Source organism: Telopea speciosissima, chromosome 4 (assembly GCF_018873765.1).
Source record: "Telopea speciosissima isolate NSW1024214 ecotype Mountain lineage chromosome 4, Tspe_v1, whole genome shotgun sequence".
Classification (NCBI taxonomy): Eukaryota; Viridiplantae; Streptophyta; class Magnoliopsida; order Proteales; family Proteaceae; genus Telopea; species Telopea speciosissima.
In genome coordinates this window covers 47,352,205-47,366,895 of record NC_057919.1, presented here as the reverse complement: position 1 = coordinate 47,366,895, position 14,691 = coordinate 47,352,205, and the positions used below count along the sequence as shown (strand labels likewise).

Sequence of the window (14,691 nt, the reverse complement as noted above, 5' to 3'; positions counted from 1 at the left end):
TAGAATGAACTTATGTACAAGTACTTCTGTTGACTTGCACTCTTAATAATTCTCTCTCTTCTATTAGTCAATTCATCTGTAGTTGCTCTGTTTTTGTGTATGACACCATGCTTGCCTGATAAACTAAAATGTAAATCGAAGTGTATCAAAATATTTAGAGGGAAAAGGGAATGCAGAGTAAAAATCTATATCCATCTGAGTTCTTCAACCAAAAAATTGAGTGATATTCTTCATATAAGATTCATGTAAAGCCATATCGATCACTGTCAAAGAGGGTATACGTTTCCACCTAAAAAGGCATATGTATCTGCTACAATTATGCTGCTAATAGAAATCAAGGTTGCCACAAGACCTACAGTCCAATGTGCTCGGCGACTGAGAAGAATAGGCCATGAAGTTCCTATTTCATTATTTAATGTTGTTTAATAGAAGAAACAAAAAATAGAGAGATGACCATACCTCAAAAACTGAAGGTGTTTCCCCTGAACTCTGAAACAAAGAGAGGTGAGAGAGAGAGAGATAGACGAGATGAGAGAGAGAGGAGAGAAAGAAAGTACCTTGTAGCGCCAGGATGAGAGATGAAGGGAGAGAGAGAGACGATAGGAGGTTGAACTTTATCTCTTACAGAGAAATAGAGTTGTAAATGATGAGGAAACATGAAATGTGAACTGATTTAATAAAATTAAAAAAAAATTCCATTTTACCCTTAGTTTTTGAGCCGTTACAACACGTGCTCATTAAAGTCTACCACATAAATAACAATAAGCTCTTTATCCCAATAAATCATAAACATCTCTCCACCTCATTATGGATTTTACATTATATTTATTTATTTTAAAATAAGGACTATAAAGCATACCAAACATCCCTCTTTATATTTCTATGTCAAATAAACATAAATATAAAGCATACCAAAGACAGCCTAAGCTAGACACTCACTTGTTTAATAAATCTCCAAAACCATATTTAAATAAAGAACGAAAGCACTCTTTAACTCTTAAATATCATTATGCCATTCAGTACTAGGGTACCTCCAAAATTATATTCTACACAATGTCAATAAGATAAAAAAAATTATTAATTTAGAGATTTGCCCCTAAAGTGTAAAATTATGAAAATACCCCTGAGGTGTAAAATCAATTATTTATCAACACTTTTAGGCTTTCAAAATTCTGGGGCATTACAGCAACTCTCCTCCAAGAATAGTAGAACGTACTGAGTCATACTCCTGACCCAGTCCTCCCAAAAATGCCATAACCGCAAGTTGTTCCCGCTGGTCTTGCATCTGTTTCACATCAGAACTAATGGGCAATAATGCATTTAATTCTTTAAACATTCGTTTATAATCAGCAAAATATTGGGTCAATGGACGACCCTTTCTATCAGCACGGTAGAATTCCTGTGATAGTTCATAAATATGAGACAAATTATTCTGTCCAGAATACAGAATATGCAGATAGTCCCATAACTCCTTCACAATATCGTTGAGTCACTAAGTCAATGATCTGGGAATCCATACTGTTCAACATCTGCTCCAGAATATGTGCATCTACAATTTCCCATGCTTCATCAACCTCTAGTTTGGCCTTTGTAAGATGTTTCTGTTGGCCACGACCAGTCAGAACTACCCAAACAATTTTCTTCCATTCCTGAAAGTTACTTATACCTTCCAATTTCTTCTGTGTGATAGACTTGGAAGAGCCGGAGACAACTTCAGCAATAACCCCTTTGGAATCTCCACTTGTGTCACCCATCTCAATCAAGCAAAAATTGCAGCTTCAAATAACTTCCAAAAAAATCGAACCCAAAAGAGATCGATCACCAATATCGGACAGCAATAGTCTCTCAAAAAAAAGAAAAGTATAGAAATCAGGTCTTCAACAAGCCAAAAATCGAACTTCAACAGAAATTGATGTAGGGAACTTCAATTACTAACCCTGAAATTGAATCTCTTCTCAATCGAACTTCAATTACTAACCCTGAATCAATACAAACCACAAAAATTGAGACCTATTTCTTCCTATATCTTCATGAACTAGTCTCAAACAACCTCCAAAAATCGTAGTATAGGGTGCTGCAGCCCCTTTGAATCAAATCCATGAAATGCTTCAAACCTGAAAAAAAAGAAGAAGCTGCAGATTGCATCTTATATGAGAACCGAAAGTAATATAGTAGGTCCTGGGAAATTAAATCTATTCCTAAGAGCCTAGCTCTGATACCATGTAAATAACAATAATGAAGAAGTTAGACTGCAATCCTTTGGGGAGAACAACTTATTGTCTATTCTCCCCCTTTCACTAATATATATATATATATAAATAGGATAAACCAAGTTGCAAAAAAGGAGAATAAAACCCCAAAATACCCTCACCAAATCAGTCTCGATGCTTATTCTCGGTTTCTAACTGTTGAAGTACTGTTCATGTGACACTGTTCACGTGAACAGTGATTTGGTTGATATGTGTATCTTCTATTTTCCTAGTCCTAGTTGGAATCCTAGTTTCTAATTATGTCAAGTCCTAATTCTACTGTGAGTTGTTAGTCTTAGTTTCAGTTTAAGTTGTTAGTTCTAGTTCTTTTCCTATTGTAACTTGGAATCCTATCATGATTAGGAATTCCTAATCTGATTAGGAGTTCCCCTTTCTATTGTAATTTGTGATTATAAATTCAAGCATTACAATCAATTCTTCTTCCATCTTCTCTTCTCTCTCAAGTTACTGGTTACAGGTCCTAGGTTTGCTACATGGTATCAGAGCATTAACCAATACCTGATTTTATCCTTGATTTTAGCCAGTTTGAGAGTCGTTTCAAGGTTCACTGGTTTGAGGTGAAACCCTAGTTCATAGAAAGAAAAAAAAAAGAACTAGGGTTTCGTATGTTGAAGACTGAAGTATTGTATGAAGAAACATACCTGATCGGTTGACTCAGCTACTTAGAAGTTTTTCCTCTGTTTTTGCTTCTGCTGGTTGCTATTGTGCATGTTTTTTGCTGCTACTACTATACTGGTTCCCTCCTCTAGTTCACGCTGGAGATTTCTAGATACGATTCTTGGTTTCCACTGGGCGACTGCCAAGGTTGAAGACAACCTTCTCTTTCATGATATGGTCGATATCTACTTCTACCTTGGTAGTATTTGGTGGTTCAATCTTCTAATTTGCTGCGGTTCTCGATTGCAAGCACATCAATTGAGCTTTTTTTGCTGGTTGGACACCTATTTTCTGTTATCGATTTGCTTGCTTGGTTCCACTCCTGCAGCTTGGTGCTAAAGATGGCGATGTTGGTTGTTTTCTGATTCTTCGAATTGGTTTCGTCACTGTCGAACAATTGTTGCTGGTTTGTTGCTATCCTTAACATTATTGATTTCCATTTTTATCCTTATCTTTATCATTATAGCCTTTCCTTTTGTCCTCATTACCTTTGGTCTCATGCCCCTATGTTATCCACTATTGCCCCTACACTTTACTTTTACGGTTTTACCCAATCTTTTCAAGTTAATTACAAGTTACCCTTATTTATTTATTTTTATTATTCCAATTTTATACCTCCTCTTGCTTTATTATTACTCCTTATCCTTATTTCACTTTCAATTACATGTTTACCCTTTGCCTTGCTTTTATTTTACTCAGATTTCATCTAAATTACAGCCATGCCCTTCCCTTTTCACATTGAAATAGTTACGGTTCTGCTATTAACCCTTGCTATTGCCACCTGTGTACTTGGGTGGGTCCACACCGAACCCAATTGGGTATTTTGACCCAGTTTTTGCATTACTTGGGGAATGCATGAGTGAGGGGAGATTGGAAATTATTTATTGGGATCTTGTTGCAGCGCTACTCATGATTATTGGATTTTTTGTGATGCTGATTATTGGTGGTCATTATTTATCCACGTGTAATGTTACACGTGAGGGGGAGATTGGAGCTAATGGATGGTGATTCTTATTGTTGCTTGATTGGAGATCGTTATTGATTGGGAGATTCTTAATCTGCTTGTACTCAGGTCATCAGCTCGTATCATTAGGATATTACCAGTGGGCCGTAGCAACCTTATGCTACACATTACCAGTGGACCGTAGCAACCGTATGCTACATATTATCAGTGGGCCGTAGCAACCGTATGCTACATATTATCAGTGGGCCGTAGCAACCTTATGCTACATATTACCAGTGGGCCGTAGCAACCTTATGCTACACATTATCAGTGGGCCGTAGCAACCTTATGCTACATATTACCAGTGGGCCGTAGCAACCTTATGCTACACATTACCAGTGGGCCGTAGCAACCTTATGCTACATATTATCAGTGGCCGTAGCAACCTTATGCTACACATTACCAGTGGGTTGTAGCAACCTTATGCTACAATCGTGGTTTTTGATAGTGAGGCTTTATGCCCTTTTGCCCCTGTGTGGGCTTTGATATTACAACTTTATGCCTTTGTGCCCCTTTTGTGTGCTTGATGCATGGGGTTTGTGTGATTGTGCCCCTTTTGTGCGTGGGGTCTTCTTCTTTGAAGATTTACTACTTGCCTTCTTTGTGATTTGTGAAAGGCCTATGGTGTTACTGCTGTTGCTCTGCTGTTTTGGCATTCAAGAGGTTTTCTCTACTGCCTATATTGTTGATCGTTGCTGATTGGGTTTCTTCGCCGCAGATTTGTTCTCTAACTGGTGCTACTGATGACTGCTATGATATGACCTGATGAAGTTTTCTCCAAGGTTCTACACTGATGTTCGTGATGCTTCTCCAACGTGCATGTTTTTCAAGGCTCTATTGGACCTGCTTTTCGTCGGAGTTGTACCAAGCTGGGTCTAGGTGATTTGTACGCTCCAGCTTGAGCGCGAGTGTTGAAGTACTGTTCACGTGACACTGTTCACGTGAACAGTGATTTGGTTGATATGTGTATCTTCTATTTTCCTAGTCCTAGTTGGAGTCTTAGTTTCTAATTATGTCAAGTCCTAATTCTACTGTGAGTTGTTAGTCTTAGTTTCAGTTTGAGTTGTTAGTTCTAGTTCTTTTCCTATTGTAACTTGGAATCCTATCATGATTAGGAATTCCTAATCTGATTAGGAGTTCCCCTTTCTATTGTAATTTGAGATTATAAATTCAAGCATTACAATCAATTCTTCTTCCATCTTCTCTTCTCTCTCAAGTTACTGGTTACAGGTCTTAGGTTTTCTACACTAACAAATATTAATAGTAAAAATTTAATATCTATTGTTAGCAAGTTGGGCATGTTTGACGTTTATGCACCAACTTGAGGGGGAGTGTTGCAAATGGGTTCAAGGGTAATTTTGTCCTAGGGGTATTTCTGTCCTTGTTCCTATTCTAGAATGTTCTCTGGCCTATTATAAATAAAGAGGGGCTGTGATCAATTAGACACAAGTCATTAGTCTAAAATATCAACAAACCTAAATTATTCCTACTCCTAAAGAAGAGAAAAGTGCAGATTTGTTGATTTGACGAAGAGTCTCTTCTCTTTCTTCTGTTCTTCTATTTAAATTGTAGTAGTTTCTCTCTTAATTGGTTCCAAAATTGGTTATAACCTCCTGACCGATTATAAGTACCTGCTCTGGACCTGATCGTCATAATCCAAAACAAACAATAATCACCTAGCCATGTTTGAGATGAACCAAGCAACTTTGTGCCCGCTTGATAACTCTACAGGTGTTTCTGTTTTGGTTATGTGATGAGAAACAGCAAAACAGTTTTTTCATTTTGTGTGCTGAGAAACCGTTTTTGACCCGCTTGGTAAACTTGTTCTTGGGAACAAGCAAAACCCTTTTTTTTTTTAAAAAAAAAAAAAATTAACAAAATGATATGTTTGGCACACTTTTCCAATTTTACAAAAGAGCATAGTGAACGAATATAGGAGTTTTTGTCGGGCACACTTTTCCAATTTTCAGCCAAGAAACAACAGAACATGTTGGACATGTTCTATCAAAAGTTTTTCAGTGAGCATAAATTTTGATTTATGTTTCAAAAAACAGTCACAAAAAACACTTCGTTATCAAGCGATTTTTAGGTGTTTTTTCGTTTCTCAGAACGGAAAAACACCAGAAACTGTTTCTCGTAAGGTTATCAAGCGGGCTCTTTATTTCCCTCTCTGATCCTAGGCCGCTCCATACTTGGCCCAACTTTGTAAACTGAGGAAAACTAGGGTGTAAACAGTTGAACAGGATTAGTTTCTTTAACGATAAGATTCCTTTCTCTTAGGCATTTTGGCAATATTTTGATGAAAACTCTCAAGTGGGGCCACAACTGTTTCATTTTTAAAAAAAAAAATAACTTTTTTTAATCACAAATCATCTAAATAGTTGTAAAAATTAACAGCATAAGATTTAGTGGGGCTTCCAAGTTTCCACTAACTCCAAGATTCTTTAAACCCTATCTATTCGAACATAACGAAACATTAATTCTCTCATTTTTTTTTTTCTCATGCTTGGTCTTGTATATGGATTCTGCCTTGGCCAAAAGTGGTACTTCTTCTCTAGCTTGTTAAAGTTATTAACTTTCCAGAATTTTAAAATATTTTATTCATCGCCTATTTCAGGTTTTGAGCTTTTGTTCTATTGCCTTGTCATGCATGACTTCTATAAAATGGAGGTAAAATGTGGATCCTACTTCTGAAAGTTCTAGGGATTGTTCTGGAAAACCTTAATCATTTTGGTTGTCGTGGATGCCTGGATGGTACTGAGTGGAACAAACCCACTCTACTCAACAAAGCCTTTTCTCAGCAAAATGAGGTCGGCCAGACAGATCCTGTGTTGCCATTCTACTTTATTCAGAGCTAGTTCGAACCCTAATCTATGCATATCTTTTCTCACCACTTCTCCTGAAGTCAATTTAGGCATGTCATGGCTCTTTTTAACTCCGCCATTCTGAATCATTGCACTCCTTACTGGTGGAGCACACCAAGCAGCATAAATGATGTGAGCATGAGATGAGTGAACTTTTTTGATGTTAGTGCACTGCTTTCGAGAGACACTTATAGGGGTGAAATCTCATGATTATCAATGGTGTAAGTAGAGTATACTTGCTAAGGAGCTGGAACTGGGACTGCAAGGACAAAGGGACTCGTTCCTTGAAGTTTAACATTTGACTTTCAAAGCAGCACTTTTCGTGACTTGAATTTGAAGAAGATTTCTTTCAGCACTTGTGGGTTTGATTGTAACTTAGAAGTGGAGCTGTGTTCCTAGTCTTAGTGTATTTATGCTAACATCATTTACCATCACAGAATATATCACACATTCATTAGATGCCATGTCATGGGATACAAAGTTTGGCTTTAAACCATATAGGTACTGTATGGTAGACATTGCACATATTTACTTTAGCTTGACTGACAAAGATCAAGCACTCACATAGATTTGTTTTGATGATTGTTCCGTTTGTTTCGGCGTAAAATTTTCCATGGCAAATTTTACTTCGTAAATGTATTTACATGTTGAAAAGTTTTCTATTGTTTGTTTATTAACAAAACAGGAATTTCGTGAATGGCTTGAATGATCAATGAGATCAGTCAAGCTCTCTATTTATAATAATAATAATAAAAGAGATTACAAAGGGAAACACTGTTCACGATACTATTCACGACATTGTTCACGTGAACAGTGTCACAGCCCAAATTACAATCCTACCCTTGTTCAAAAGTACATAAATAAAGCATAAATAAAAAACCCAAAATACCCTTATAATATCGGGTAACACATCTCAACACTCCCCCTCAAGTTGGGGCATAGATATCACACATGCCCAACTTGACTAGACTAGGATAAAACAACTTCCCACTCAACTCTTTGGTGAAGACATCAGCCAGTTGATCTCCAGACTTCACAAAAGGAATACAAATCTGCCCACTCTCTAACTTCTCCTTGATGAAGTGTCTGTCAATCTCCACATGTTTGGTACGGTCATGCTGCACTGGATTGTGGGCAATGCTAATTGCTGCTTTGTTGTCACAAGACAACATCATTGGAAGATGAACAGAACCACGAATATCAAGGAGTAAACTCAAGCCACGCATAACTCACATATGCCCTGGGCCATAGCACGAATTCAGCTTCAGCACTAGATCTTGCCACAACATTTTGCTTTTTACTCCGCCTGTGACTAGATTTCCTCCAACAAAAGTACAATAGCAGGAGGTAGATTTCCTGTCAGGGGTTACCACCCCGATCGGCATCTGTAAGCCTCGAATGCGAAGATGGTCATGAGGAGACAAAAGGATCCCCTTTCTGGAGCGACTTCGTAATGGAGAATACGAAGAACAAGCCATGCATGGTGAGTGGAATAAGGATCATGCATGAACCGGCTCCACAAGACTCACAAGAATGGCAATATCCGTGCGGTGTGGGAGAGATAAATTAGCTTGCCCACCAATCGTTGATATCGCCCTTATCAACGAGTTCACCATCCTTCTCTTGCGGCGGGTAGTAGCTTCCAAGGAGTGTCACAAGGATGACAACCAAGCAAACCAGTCTCGATAGTAAATCTAGAACATACTTTCTCCGGGAGAGAAAGATGCCTTTGGAGAACGGGCAACTTCAATCCCAAGAAAATATCTTAGCTGTCCTAGATCTTTTATGTCAAATTCCGTCCTAAGAAAGCCTTCAGGTGAGAAACTTCATCTGTATCATTACCAATCACAACTATGTCATCAACATAAACTATGAGAAGAGTGACCTTTTCTCCCTTTCGCTTGATGAACAGAGTGTGATCAGCATGACTCTGTTTGTATCCACAGGAGACCATGGCTTTATGAAACCTACCAAACCATGCCCGTGGAGATTGCTTCAACCCATAGAGTGCCCTTTTGAGCCTACAAACTTTCCCATGGGTCTTGTCGGAGGAAAAACCCGGAGGAACATCCATATAAACCTCCTCTTCCAACTCCCATGAAGAAATGCATTTTTACATCCAATCGCTATAGGTCCCACCAAAGTTGACAAGACAAGACAATAAGACCCGGACGGTGTTCAACTTTGCAACAGGGGCAAATGTCTCCTGGTAGTCGATCCCATAAGTCCGAGTGAAGCCTCGGCCACAAGCCTGGCTTTATATCTATCCACTGTTCCATCCGGCTTCGCTGACAACAAATACCCATTTGCACCCGATCGTTTCTTACCCAAAGGAAGAACAACTAGCTCCCATGTCTCATTTTTAAGTAAGGCCGTCATTTCTTCCATCATGCGCTTTCCACTTTGGATCTGCAATCGCCTCCTGCCATTTCGAGGAATAGAAATAGAGGAAAGAGAAGAAACAAATGCACGATAGGAAGGAGATAAAGCATCATAGGAAACAACATTGGAGATGGGGTGTTGGGTGCATGACCTAACGCCTTTACGAATAGCGATAGGTAAGTCAAGGGAAGGATCCTTACCGGATGATGTAGTAGGTCTGGATGCTGGATCAAGTGCAGACGATTGTGGAGGTGGTATGGTGGTGGTGGTAGTCTTAACTTGTCCTGTGCGCTCCCGGGTATATACCTCATCAGCAGGGATTTGATTGACTGGTCTACGCTCCCCCTGAATAGGAGCCACTATAGGAGCTGAAGTTACAGAGGGCTCCCCCTGAATAGAAGCCGGAAGAATAGCGGACACATCTTGAAAACCCTGATCCTGCTCCCCAAGAAGAGGTGTGCGGGAATAATATGACAATGACTCATGGAAGACAATATCCATGGAGACAAAAGTACGACGAGAAGGTGGATGGTAACACTTGTATCCTTTCTGGGTCGCAGAATAGCCGAGAAAAATACACCGAATGCTCCGTGGAGCAAATTTCCCATGAGGATGATGATTGCGGACATAACCAACACAACCAAAAACTTTGGGGGAACCACAAAGGAGGAGGAACCCTGGAGGAGATCAACGGGGAACGACCATCAAGGGCACGGGTAGGCACACGGTTGATGAGATAAGCGGTAAGAATGGCATCACCCGTGAGTGAGAAGGAACTGCCGTGCAAACATAATGGCCCGGGCTACCTCGAGGAGATGTCTATTTTTCCTTTCAAGAACCCCATTCGGGCAGGTGTGTCAACACACTGATCCGATGGACAATACCATGTGCAGCCAAATAAAGTTGGACCGACCCTCCATGTACTCTCTGCCATTATCACTGCGTAAAATGCGCAAGGTGGCATTGAATTGGGTTTGAACCATACGATGAAATAACTGAAAACAGCGGAAGACCTCACTTTTATGGCTCTTCATGTACACCCAAGTGGCACGAGTATAACAATCAATAAACGAGATAAACCATCGATGACCAGAAAGGGAAGTAGAACGGGCAGGGCCCCACACATCAGAATGAACCAAAGCAAAAGGAAACTCACTTCTTTTATTTAATGAAGAATAACTGGAACGAGTCTGCTTGGCCAAAACACAAGCCTCACATAAAAACTCATTCCTATTACAATGCGTAATCAAGCTCGGAAACAAAAGAGACAAAGTACTAAGGGATGGATGACCAAGTCGGCAGTGCCAGAGATGAAGGTCAGGGGACGAGGTGGACTGTAAATGATGAGCTGTAGAGGAAGCCGAATGCAAAGTAGAAGGCTGACCCGGTTCAAGTAAGTAGAGACCACCCTGCATCTTACCACCCCCAATAGTACGCCCCGTCTCCAGATCCTGTATGACACAATGAGAAGGGAAAAAAGTCAGTTTGTAGTTCAGATCTCTAGTTAGACTACTAATAGAGAGAAGGTTAGTAGAAAAGGACGGAACATGCAAAACAGATTTTAATGAAAGGGTAGGGGAGCAGCGTATGGAACCCTTCCCATTAATAGGAGAAAGGGAACCATTAGCTACTCGAACACTGTCTTTGCCAGAAGATGGAGAATAAAGATGAAATACATGGGAGGAGCCAGTCATGTGGTCAGTGGCACCGGAATCTATAATCCAAGGACTGGATACAGCCGATGCACATAGACTACTGACTGGAGTACCTGAGGCAAAATTAGAACCAGGAGGGGCAGCAGGTGTAGATGCCGTAGTGGAGGCAGCGGAAGAGGCCTATAGCATGCGACGGAAAGCTAGGAGCTCATCCTGAGTAAGCCCAATGTCAGATGAAGGGGCAGCAACAGCAGGAGTAGGAGAATCAGCCATATGAGCTTTGGGCTTAAACTTCCCACGGGCTTTCTTTTCCTCAAAATCAGTAGGCTTCCCATGGAGCTTCCAGCATTGAGCCTTAGTATGATAGAGCCTGTTGCAGTGTTCACACTTGACAGGACCTTTAGGGACAGCAGTACCACCATCAGTAGTGGTAAGAGAAGGAGTACTGGAAGCAACTTGCAAGGCGGAGCGATCAACAGTAGAGGAATGCAGCATAGCAGCCCGACGAGATTCCTCATTATGAACCAAGGCAAAGGCCTGTTCTAGGGATGGAAAAGGGGACTGCCCAAGTACTTGCACCCGAATAGGATCAAACTTCATATTCAGTAGCAGTAGAGGGCTGATAGTCGGAGTAATGATCCAATTGCTGCCACATGTTCTTGAGGGCAGCATAGTATTTGGAGACAGAGAGCTCCTGTTGGGTAGTGGCATTAGCCTTCTTTCTAATCTCATAGACCTGTGCATCATTCCCCGTGCGACCATAAGTCTCTTTGGCACCATTCCAGATAGTATGGGCAGTGTCCAGTAGAAGAAAATTGTCTGAGATATCCCCTTGCATAGAATGGATCAAGTAGGACATGACCATCGCATCATTCGATAACCACTTGTTGAGCTGAGAACCCTCTTCCACTGGTTTAGTTGTTGTCCCAAGAAGATGGCCAGTGAGGCCACGGCCAGCTACTGTCAAATAGGTAGACCGAGACCACTTCAGGTAGTTGGAGCCATCAAGTTTGATTGGGGCAGCAAGGGGAAGAAAATCGGTCCGGGGTTGGCCATCAATGCCAGAAGAGGCCGAAGAAGAATCTAAACCAGTAATTGCAGCAGGTAACCAATCTTCAATGAAGCAGCGAACAGCCAAAAAATATCCAAAAAAATTCTGGAATCGACCCCCAATAGAAAAGGGCTGTATTGGAGCAAAAAATCTCAGATATGTAGGCTGGGAATGATGTCGAATGAAGGCAGCAAGGGTGCCAATCAGATGCAGCAGGAACCAGCAGCCCAACCCCAAGATCGATTAATGTCAGGGTTTTGAAAAAAACCCTGAGAAGAGAGATCGATAAGGGGCTGGGGTCTTCAACCAATCTGATGAAGTGAATAGGGGCTGAGAACAATATCAAATAAAGATCCCACAATAGAAGATGCAGCCGAAACAGATGTAGAGGCCTGATCTCCAAAAAAAATAGGAATCTTCAAATCGCAGACAGTGCTTTAGCTCCACTCGATCCAAAAAAGAGGCATAAAAAAGGAGGTATATTGGGGCAGCAGCTAGATCATTACGATCACCTCAGTAGTGCTGCCCTAATGGGAGAAGAAGAACCAAAAGAAAGGAAGAAAGAAGAAGGGAAGAAGCTCGATGGAGGGAAGGAGAAAAAAATCGAAGGGAGGGAGGTGGGTTTTGAAAACCTAGATCAGAGTGTATTTGGCTCTGATACCATGTTAACAAAACAGGAATTTCGTGAATGGCTTGAATGATCAATGAGATCAGTCAAGCTCTCTATTTATAATAATAATAATAAAAGAGATTACGAAGGAAAACACTGTTCACGATACTATTCATGACACTGTTCACGTAAACAGTGTCACAGCCCAAATTACAATCCTACCCTTGTTCAAAAGTACATAAATAAAGCATAAATAAAAAACCCAAAATACCCTTATAATATCGGGTAACACATCTCAATAGTTTCCATAAAAAAACAAACATTGCAACACTTTCCAACATTTAAAATTTTACATCTAATTTTTTTTGAAGTGAAAATTTTCAAGTAAAATTTTCCAGGTAAAATTTTACGCCGAAACAAACGGAGCCGATGGTTTCTTCGATGTTTACACCTTTGCAAAGGCTGGCTTTTAAGGCCTGCCATCACCCAGGGATGGGGGTTCAATGCAGAACTGGTCTTTTTTTTTTTTTTAAGATTTGACATGATTTTCTTTACTACTGTAGAAATTGCTATTTGTGTTTCTTATATTCTTTTGGCCATTATTAGCTCTAGTTTTTGGTTTTTAGTTGTAGCATGGTCCATATGTTGTGAAAGAACTCATGCCCGTCATATGCTTCCTATCTGGTTAATTTTTAGGAGGGCACAATTCCTGTTTATTTATTTTTTTCCTTTTTTTTTTTTGGGGGGGGGGGGGGGAGGGTGTGATGGAGGCGGTTTTGATGGATGGGTTGAGGTTTGTGAAGGAAACAATTTAGGAGTAAAGCAAATTCAACATGCTAGCATCCTCTATTATGAAAAAACTGTCAGATGCTCTTTTAATCTCTTGATAATCAAAAGTTCAAGACTGCATGTCACTTCTTTGAAGCCTCAAGATGCCTGATCTAAGGCAGTACAAAAATGATTTCCCTTGGCCATTGAACCTTGTTCAGACCATCTTCTACTACTTTTGGATCAGTCTTAACATACAGCATAACTTCTCACCTTTCCTTGCTTTACTTGCCTCTAAACAATCTTTAACTGCTTTTTGCAGATGGTTCGAGTACTGATTGCAACATCAATAAGAGAGGCAGCAGCAGGTGCAGAGGACCATGCCTTGCTAGATCTAATGGATGCTAAATGCAGGCGTGCCACAGCTCCCCCAGCACCACCTGATGGTCTTTGCCTAGTGGATGTTGGCTATACTGAATTCAATCAGGAAAACTGCCTTATCCGATAGAGTAAATCCAGTAAAATATCTAAATATGTGGCACCTACATACAGTGTCCCTCATGGATATCCATTGTCCCTTAAAAAAATAATATAATTGGCATAGAAGGGAATGGTTAAACATGATCCATGTAGATGTCATTGTGAAGGCTCAACGAGCATGTTCTGATCCTTTCCCTCTTTTACTGAAATACAATTATGATCAGATTGAGTTGATCAAAAACATTTTAGTCAATCCCTTTTTGCTCTAATGGCTCTTATATTCATTGTCAGACGTGCTTTTATTTTTCTAGTTCCTGAAATCTTGTTCTCTAGAATCTGAATTTCCTACCAACACAGAAATCACTGGAATGGGAATTTAGAACCTGATCCGAAGATTTTCTAGGGAGTATTACTTCAAAGCATGAGTGCATGGGGAGGTAAGGCTTACCTTTATCATTTGGATCTGGATAAATACTGCTCAAACTTTGATTACCCTACATGCGTGACATTGCTGTTGGACTGGATTTTCATGGTTTAAACATTCTTGTTCTTTTTCTTTCCTTTTTTGTTTTTTTTTTTTTGGGGGGGGGGGGAGGGAGGAGAGGGGTCGGGTGGGGTTTGCGTTTACTATTTTAATTTATGCACGATTAGAGAAAGGTTATAAATCTCAATTTCGAGGCCGGTTTCAGCCAGCCCTAAAATCGAGATATGCCAATTTTTGACTATTTCTTGGTCGAAACCTGGTAGTTTCTCCAAGCCAACTTGAAACCTTGGTTTTGAGGCCCAGAAACTCTTTTTTTTTTGCCCTGATTTTTTGTTGTGCTGTCTATCTTTGACATTTTGAGCCCAATTCATGCATTAGGTTCGCATAAAGAACACTCAAAACAGTACTTGTGGTTTTGACCCAAATTTTATAGTGTATACTGTTCTTGGAAATGGTATCGAACCAGA

The 14,691-nt window shown here is 40.1% G+C and overlaps 1 protein-coding gene across 2 annotated transcripts in view; it reads left to right on the top strand.

Annotated features, from left to right (window-relative positions):
- Nucleotides 1-14,018, top strand: part of LOC122660141 (tRNA pseudouridine synthase A) — an 85,461-nt gene extending 71,443 nt beyond the window's left edge. For both annotated transcript variants that reach the window (XM_043855324.1, XM_043855323.1), the window contains exon 9: nucleotides 13,583-14,018. In XM_043855324.1, the coding sequence (XP_043711259.1) occupies nucleotides 13,583-13,768 (186 nt within the window). In that variant the 3' untranslated portion in view covers nucleotides 13,769-14,018. The remainder of the gene's footprint in view (nucleotides 1-13,582) is intronic.
- Nucleotides 14,019-14,691: the final 673 nt, after the last annotated feature.